At 40.3% G+C, this 9,373-nt stretch overlaps 1 protein-coding gene across 1 annotated transcript; it reads right to left on the bottom strand.

Moving 5' to 3' along the window:
• Positions 1-999: 999 nt before the first annotated feature.
• On the bottom strand, positions 1,000-9,041 carry gatm (glycine amidinotransferase (L-arginine:glycine amidinotransferase)). The gene is made up of 9 exons (XM_054772014.1): positions 8,888-9,041; positions 4,349-4,567; positions 3,882-4,077; positions 3,626-3,816; positions 3,404-3,541; positions 2,759-2,923; positions 2,625-2,688; positions 2,419-2,535; positions 1,000-2,327 (listed from the first exon to the last, which is right to left on the bottom strand). Exons 1-9 carry the CDS (start codon positions 8,954-8,956, stop codon positions 2,215-2,217), a joined length of 1,272 nt encoding a protein of 423 aa, XP_054627989.1. The 5' UTR covers positions 8,957-9,041; the 3' UTR covers positions 1,000-2,214.
• Between the last annotated feature and the right edge of the window lie 332 nt (positions 9,042-9,373).

Below are 9,373 nucleotides of genomic sequence, written 5' to 3'. Positions count from 1 at the left end.
CTTTGATACATGTCATGTGGTGGCTGTTTGATGATGTCTGAGCAGCATGGGGGGCACGGGTATCCTGCATGTAGAAGCACCCATCTGCCACACATCCCGACTTAATGAGGAAATGAGAACTGAACAGAAATGAATGGGATTTTTAAAAAATTTTGCCCTCGCAGCACCCCCAAGAGAATGCTGCCCTTGGGAAATTGCCCATCTGGCCCATAGCTACTGATTGATACAGCCACTGATTGTATGGCTGGGACGTAAAATGTCCTCCAATTCTGGAATAACCCTCCGAACCTGCTGACTGGAGACCTGACAAAGGAGTCAAAATTTAGCAACTTGCTTATTTTTTTTGCAGTGTCCAGTCACTGCCACATGTCCATAACGGTACAATGTTAAGTTCGTGAAAAATAGTTGCAAATAAAACCTTGCACTCACAAAACATGTCAGCGATAATAATTATTTCGCTAATTAACACGTGTGACAGCAGTATAAACGAAAGGTAACAATTGTTATTGGTTCCTGTACTTCAATATTGTTTGCGTTGCAGAAATTGTGTTTTTTTTTTGTAAACAGCACATCAATAATGATTTCCCACAACTAACAATTTCAAAATATACTTACAGTAGAATAGAATATCCCTGTAAAGATATGTGCAGGTTGGGAGAACATGTCACATTATTATATGAAATTGAATGGCTATGATGTATTCAGGAATAACCCTTTGGTACATAAATCTGTAGGAAGGTACTCAGTGCAGTTCTACACAATTGTAAACTACAACCACAACAATAAACATATTAAATTATCTTGTATGTAAATAGATTCCAATGGGCTTCCACAGAGGTAATGTCATTTAATATTCCTTCTTTGGTACATCAGGTTCATCCTTTTGGCTTAGAGTAGGTCAACTGTTACATTTTACAAATGAAGTTATTTGACTTGTGTGTTTCCCAACAATGTCATAGATTTTTCACACCAATAGCGCTGACAAACTGACTCACAAAATGACAAACAAGTCTTTTTAATTACATTTATTAATGCTGCACATTACAAAACGGCACTTGCTTTCCTCATAACTGCCGTCCAGCGGCGGCAGACATCAGGAGGCAAAAACACATGCACGCGCTTTTACTGTATCCTACTGCAAACGCAACAAAGGAATTATAAAATAACTAATTTCTCTCCTCATTCTGTAGGCGTTTCTGCTGTGCAAACAAAAACAGCCAAGTAGTGAGAATGACTTGCGGCACGTAACTGGCCCAGTTTTGCAACAAGAGAAAACAGCAGAGGTAAAAGGTATATAATATTTGATATGGACTGTAAATATATAAAAACATGAATTGTCGGGAAATCCAATAAAGAAAAAAATGACAAATATAAATAGAACTTTGTCCAATCCATTAAAATCTTTACAAAATACTGTAATGTTCCAGTGGACAGGAATTATTCATGTTTAATGACCTACATAACAACTTTAAGACATTTCTTAAGATATATAAATACTTTGGAAAAAGACAGAAGTGTGGTTTCTGAAAAGGAGACAGTTCCTTTCCTCCTGTGCCCTAGTTTGATGACATTCACATACCAAACTGTACCTTGTCCTCATGATGATTAAAAACAATAGCCAGGCCAGAAATGCAGTTAATATTGAGATTATTGATTGAAGGGACGTGATTGTGATGTTCATTCGTTGCTACTAAGCACATACACCTAGTGGACACTTTATTAGGTACACAACGCAATGCATCAACTTTGCAATAAGGTTATCAGCACCAACACAAACTATAACCTCAAAAGCACAAGTTGGTCAAATCAATACCCTTCTCAATATTGGTTACTGTACTGCTTTGAGAATCATTATCTATGTATAGGGAGAGGCAATGTGTGAAATCACATTAAGGTGTACCTAATAAAGTATTGGGTTAGTGTATATCAAAACAAAGCTGTCTGCAAAGGCAATGTAATGCACACCAATGTCAAACCAAACAATACATTTGTGTTCATCAAGGAAATAAAGACCCAATCCGGACAACTTTGGCGCCAACACTCATTTGACACCCACACGCAATTGTGTCGTAAATAAAAGATGTATACACGGTTGTTAATCTAACGTGGTTAGACACACTAGGTAATAGAACCAAAATCTGAAGTGAAATTAAAATTCCGGATAAAGGCTTTAATCTTTTAAAGCTCAATAAAAACTGCCTGTTTCTGGCAAGGCTAGTGGAAGTAGGACTGCAGTGTACCACGGCGGCGGACGTCAGTTGTCCAGCAGTGGAAGCCGCCACCCAGCGAGTTGGCATGGCGAATGTTCACCTTTATGGTCTTTATACCTGCATTTAAAAAAAAGCAGTCCAACATTATGACATATTAGTCATAGGTGAATGGGCTCATCAGTATATTGACACTAGCTCGGATACTCACCGAGGTTCTCAAACATTTTGTGAATGGTGGCTTCATTGGCATCGACCATGACGCGCTTCTCATCCAGCATCAGAACGTTCATAGACAACCATTTGGATGACATCCAGAGAGGGTGGTCTAGACACACACACACACACACACACAAACGAATTTATTAGGGAATGTAAAATGTATTTTGTTCTGTAAGACAAGTAGCATTTAGTTACCATCAGGAATCAGAGGTGTTGGAGGTTTCACAACAGTCCAGCCGGCCTTCTTGAACATGTCAATCTGACAAAAAAGACGTTGTTCCATTATTAGTGATGCGCAGAAGGAACGGTTGTGTGGTTGTGTGTGTTACCTGGCGACATGGGCGATCAGGGTTTGAGAGTACCAGCCCTGGTCCAATGATGTTGAAAGTAGCATCAATGTGCATGGGATTAGGGTCTTTGAATGAGATGATGTGGATCTTGTATTCTGGGGCCAAGTGACGGCGCATCCACTCAATTCCCATGTAGTTTGTAACCTGGGGGATAAAGATGAGTGAATGTGCTCAGTAATGACAGTGGCATTAGGGAGAGGATTTGATGTTTCACACAGATTAAATTGGGAAGGAATTTGTAAGAATATGAAAATTGTATTCATGGGTGATACTGGCTTGCCTTTTTTAAATTGTCCAATGGTGCACAAATGATTGCAAATCAGTATATTTTGCAGTAAATGCTAGCGAGCCAAAATGTGATTTCAGTTGTGAAGTTTTATAATAAATCACTTACTTTACTTTTCCTGATATGATACATATTTATTGATGCAAGTAATTATACACAAACAGACTTTGATTTATAGTGAAAGGCTGAAGTTCAACAGTAGCAAACCGTTGCTCTGATCTAATCTTCACATCAACGTATTGCACATCACACTGCAATGAACTCGCATGACTTCATGCAATCGAGGTCTTCGATAGAGGAGTAAAGTTACTTGAGGTGTGTCCATATCCATACTCTACCTGACTTCTCTGGACAAAGAGGTCCTTCCCAGCACGGATAAAATCAGCGGCGTCAAAGCAGGGCTCATGCTCCGTGGTCACAAATTTACCCTGCGCGGCCAGCTTGTGTCTGTCCTCCACTGTGCGGATTGGGTAGTCCTAAAGAAAGTCAGCAGATCAAATTCAGAGTCATTCAGATTATATGAGAATGAAAGTTGGTTCTGTGCCAAAATAAGAGCTCACCTGGTCGTACAGGTCATCAGCCATAGTAGGTTTTGGAGCAGTGGTCCATTTAGCACCTTTTTTGAAATACTCCTTGATCAAAGGTCGGTATGCTCTGTACTCAAAGAAGCGAGCCCTCCACGCCATTGGAGCCTCGATGATCTCATTCCCCACCACCATAAGGATATCTCGGGGCATGGCAGCATACATGCCTACAAAACAAAACACCAACTAGTCTTACACACTGGCAAATTAAACATCTGAGATGTTTCCTTACCTGATGACTGGAAGTCCGGAGTTTTATATTCCATGGACCAATCAATAGGCTCTGGCCTCCTCACGTTGACGCCCTCATGACGCAGAATATTGCACATTTCTTCAATCTCAGCAACAGCTTTTTTTAAGTGGTCCGCAGGAAAAGATTGGCCCCCGTACTTCTGGTAGAAGGACCAGTACTTCTCATATGTGTTAGCCTGACAGGAAAGGACATTTCAGTCTCATTTTGCCCAGAGTCTACATTCGCCAGCCACAACATAAATAAAAGGAGCTGTAAAATTATTTTACTTAGTTTCAGTGATGTTTTTTTTTTCAGTTTAACATGTTTATTATGATGGCATAAGTTGGCACTGGTGTTAATATAGCAGCGCTCAACACAGCTCTTGTATCACATCTAAGTTTGCATGTGTGCCTAATGAATTGCTCCATGAGTGCATTTTAGTTAACGCCACCAAAAAAAGAGCTTACTTTTACTTCCACAGTGAAGGGAGGTACACGGGCATTTTCAGCACGGCCCACAATGACCTCCTCAAGCGGGTCCCATTCATTGTAGCTGCTAACAGGACACTCATGCTGTGCAGGGTCAGTAACATGGTCGTCTTCAACCGCCGGCTGTGTTTGAGCAGCTGCAGCACTGGAGGTGCTCTGGAAAGCCCTCTGCACCCATCCAGTTGCTGCACGGCCCAGCTGGGGGAAAACACACAGTAGAGCACGTTAAGAATCACATATACAGTAACCCCTCATTTATCGCGGTTAATTGGTTTCAGACCCAATCGTGATAATGAATTTTGGCAAAATAGAATTCCTTATTTATAATGGACTACTTTCATAGTTAGAACATAGAAAACCTGTTTACGACCTTCGAAATAAGTTTGTTTGATCATTATTAGAGCCCTTTAGACATGAAATAACACCACAACAGTCACCGATACGCTCCCTTTACACTCACATTACCCAATATAGTAGACATAATAGAAGTAAATATGACATAAATAAAAGTCGTATTGGTGTGCGTTGCTATAAATGTGTTAAAATGCGTGGACAGGAAGTGACCGGGGGTTCAGAGTTGAGTTTTACCATGTTGTGGGTTACGGCTACAACAGCAGGCCGTGCTTTCATTATGGATTTATATTATGGATTATTGCGCCTGTTGTGAGATAATTCAAACCTGCAATAAAAGCCTGTTGATCCGATGATCAAGTCTGGAGTGTGTGTGTCTCACCGAAGCTTACAGTAATATTACTGACATCTAGTGACCAGTGTAGAATACCACATATTACTCACAGCATTTTTAATGTGTCTTCTGAATGCCTTATATTTGTATTTTAGTTCATTTACCCATTTTTATGCTTGAAAAGGCTTATGTTAAGTAAAAAAAAATACATAAAATTTGCTTAAATATGCAGATTTTTTACTAATAGGAGGTCATACTCAACCACCAAACAGCACAATTTATTATTTAATATATTTTTTTAAAAACATGATCGCGTGAAGCTGTGAAATTTGAGCCGCGAAGTGGAGAGGGATGGCTGTAGTGCTTATATGCCTAGGGACTATGTTGAAATAGTAATGTATCACAAAATCAAATCTGGGGATTGCTCTGAAAAGCTGTGGTATGTTATAAGTGTGGTTAGGTTAGCCAAGTGGTTCTGGGTTTGAATGTCAGACCTCTTTAGGTGGACTTTCCATATCCTCCCTGTGCTCGTGTGAGTTTAATCCATGGGTGCTGTCCAAAAACATGCATGTTAGGTTCAAGAGATTCAAGATTCAAGAGAGTTTTATTGTCAAGTTAGTTAACTGTCTGCAGTTAACCAAAGTTAACTGCAGACTGTAAATTGTGCATAGGTTGCACTATGTGTGCCCTTCGGCTGACCGGTGACCAGTTGAGGGTGTACCCCACATATCACCCAAAGTCAGCTGGAATAGGCTCCAGCTCACCTGTGACCCTGCAGGATGCAAGGTAGAAAATTATGGTCCTCAATATTCGGTCCTATCTTTTCAATTACTATATCGCCTATCCTGTTCAAGGTCACACAGGGGAGGAGTCACATTCACATTCACACCTTTTAACCAAATTGGACTCTTCATTCTACGACAGTGCTGGACACTGAAAAAAGTTAATTTAATGTATTTTTCCTCACGATTAGTTCAAAAAATTGGTTTGTTCATTTAATCTAAATGGCCTAACTCTCTTGTTTATGGGTGAGCCTAAACATTTAGGTGAAACTAGTTTAAAAAACAGCAGCTGGACATGAAAGTTTTTGAATTTTTTCATTTAATCAAGGCACTTTTCTAGATTCACAATGTTTGTGTGATTACCACTTATAACGGCATAACTGGTTTGTTGCTGTGAATGCTTGTATAGATAATTACAGAAGAAGAAGAACAACAAAAAGAAGTTGTCAATGTTGTCCTGCTTTAGGCTGCCTGAGGCATCTCTACCACATTTAACACAGGTAAGTACCTAAAAGTAAACATAATATGACAGTGACTGTAACATTAAGTCATTGCTGGACTCCCGCCGTGTGTTTGAACCTGTCCTTGGAGGGTCTTTTGTAACGCAATCTATAAACTAGGGCGAGCTAGCGTTTCCCGCCTTTTTTTATCCAACAGTACCAATGTATTTAGTTTACTTCGTATACATACTCGAGCATGTTACTTTAAGTAGCAAAACATGATCAAATCGCTGTAAATTTCCGGATAATACAGTATGGTTTAGAAACGTTTTTTTTGTCAAAGTTTTGTCAATTGTTTTACATCAGGCATCTTCGTGGGCAACTAAGGGTTCCTTGGGAACACGAGTTGAGCAGCCGTTTGTGACAAAGGTGAGTTGCAACAATATTTTATTAACAATAGCTAATTAGTTATCTTGACATGTAAATGAATCAGCACATTTCAGCGCAACGCTACTTGTGTAACAGTGTTTATGAGATGTCCAACGTGCTACATGCTAACTCTTCTAAATTGAAGCTAGAATGCTTATTAAGCTGGTGCACAGTCCACAGCGACTTTGCAGGCTTTTGATGTATGAAGTATTTTGGCTTGACGTTTGCGATACATGACTAAAGTGTCCTTGAATGTCTATCATTTACTTATTTTCTAATTGTAACTGTTCTTTGCGCATACGGTGGATTGAATGAGTGGCCACGCCATTCGACCTGATATACCTGGTAAACCTGAAGCACCCGAACAAACTTAATTCACTGTTGAGTTTGTGCAAAAAGTCCTGATGGGACTCGAGCGAAAAAAATATGCCATAAAATAAACAGACAAAGCAGGCTGCTGTGCGCAGGTGTGTACAAAAACATGTAGAAAGTTGAGGTTTAAAGATTTCGGACCCATTTTTTTTTATGTCCATGTTTTCAGGTTGCATTTCCGGTATCACCTTCCTTCTCAATGTGATTTAAATGTCAACCAAGTTCAGAGACTACCTGTTCAAAATGTTAGCTAAGCTTGGGGAACTTTAAAAAGTGTGCGGACTTTACATTTGGGACTTAAAACTTTAAGACACTGAGTTTTGAATGTTTTAGAGACATGAATTAATTGTCACTGCAATGTTAACGGTGTCTTCAGTCTCAAAGGATAAAGTATAGGCGCTGTCGGGCCAAATGACACTGAAGATTGTTGACTCTTAACAGCGATACACAAGTTATTCTCACAACTCGATTAACATGCTGGTTGAATAACTTTAAAGTTTCACACGGCAAAGGTGTTATATGAAGAAAGGGAGGATAATTGCTGATGACATTTTTTGTCCTGGCGTTGACAGCTGCGTCAAACGTGCGGTCAGTAAGAGCATTCCAATTTGTTAACATGTGACACTTTCAAGCTACTGTTTTAAGACTGCTTCAAACAGGTGTTCAACAAAGATGTATTTTTTGCACATTTAATTTATTATATTCTTTTAAAATAATTTAAATGAACATTTTTAATTATTTACATCAAGTCAAAAAGCAACTCACTTTTAACATCCATCCATCCATTTTCTATACCGCTTCTTCCTCTCCAGGGTCGCGGGGGCATGCTGGAGCCTATCCCAGCTGACTTCGGGCGACAGGCGGGGCACACCCTGGACTGGTCGCCAGCCAATCGCAGGGCACATATAGACAAACAACCATTCACACTCACATTCATACCTATGGACAATTTAGAGTCTCCAATTAACCTCACCTGCATGTTTTTGGAAGGTGGGAGGAAGCCGGAGTACCCGGAGAAAACCCACGCGGAGAACATGCAAACTCCACACAGTAATGCCCAGGGGAGAATTGAACCCAGGTCTTCCCGATCTCCAGACTGTTACTGTGTTGGCCAACGTGCCGCCCTCACTTTTAACATTTAAATGTAATATAAGTTGTTGGCTTAACCTAAATAACTTGCATGGTGAGAATGTACAAAATTTACATTGAAGGAAATTACTTTTTAACATTGAATTTATATCAAATGTTTCGTGAGATCACTTGCTCTCATTTTTGTAGGTTTTTCCAAGGTTTTTTTTTTTTTTAGTGCAGAACCTACACAAACCCAGGCAGAATTCCACAACTGAGATTTGAACCTAAAACGTTCTTGCCGCAGCTCTAATCCATTTTCCTCAGTGTTGTCCGTACATTCTTCGCGAGACATGAGGGTGAAATGACGTTTTTCGAGACGTGCTTATGAATGCTAGGTAAAACGGGACCCGTGCCAAAGTACATGTGTTAGTAGTACAAGAGTCCGTATCTATCAGCAGTTAAACTTTATGGCGTCTTGCTGGCTCAGCTTCAGCTCCAGTGTCACTGAGTTTGCGAGCGCATCTGTGCACCACAGCTGTTCTCCGTCACTCAGCGACATGCTCAAACGGCCACATATATAGTCACAGCCAAAACCAAAATGACATTAACTGATGACGTAAATGTAAATAAAGTGCCGCTAGTGCAATAAACCACTCGAGATCAGGCGCTTTACTTCAGGTAGATGATGACATTATAATTCAACTATTTCCTTTAGGAATGTTTAAAGCAAGATACAAACCATGGCTCCGATCAGATGGGCAGCCTCGGCCCCCCTGCTCCCTCCTCTGAGGCACCTCACTCGCAGCATGATAGCCCAGTGGTGGTTAGGGTGAGTATAACGGTGGATATAGCGATCCTCCTCGCTCCTTCTTAGAATGAAGAAGCCTGTGCGCACACCTCCGCTTTTATAGCGGCGCGCCTACGTGTCTGCAGAACTATTGGTCCTCTTCAGGTTGTGCGGCAACGTGACTTGAGGAAAGAAGCATTTCTGAAACACAATCCCTTACACCAGCAAATTCTTATCTACTGGCCTACTGGCGCTAAAGGTTTCCAAGGAGAGTGTCTGAAAATGTTGCAAGAATCATTACTTGGACAAGGATAATTCTTGCAGGAAAAGAAGACTCTCTGAAAGTGCAGATTTTCTCAAATACATTGATTTAACAGTCCATTTTAACATTACAGCTTAAACTGCAAATTACTGGAGTGGTTTTTACACTAACATTTA

This window comes from Dunckerocampus dactyliophorus, chromosome 3 (genome assembly GCF_027744805.1).
Source record: "Dunckerocampus dactyliophorus isolate RoL2022-P2 chromosome 3, RoL_Ddac_1.1, whole genome shotgun sequence".
Classification (NCBI taxonomy): domain Eukaryota; kingdom Metazoa; phylum Chordata; class Actinopteri; order Syngnathiformes; family Syngnathidae; genus Dunckerocampus; species Dunckerocampus dactyliophorus.
Note: the sequence above shows the minus strand (reverse complement) of the source record. Positions and strands in the feature narration are given on the sequence as shown.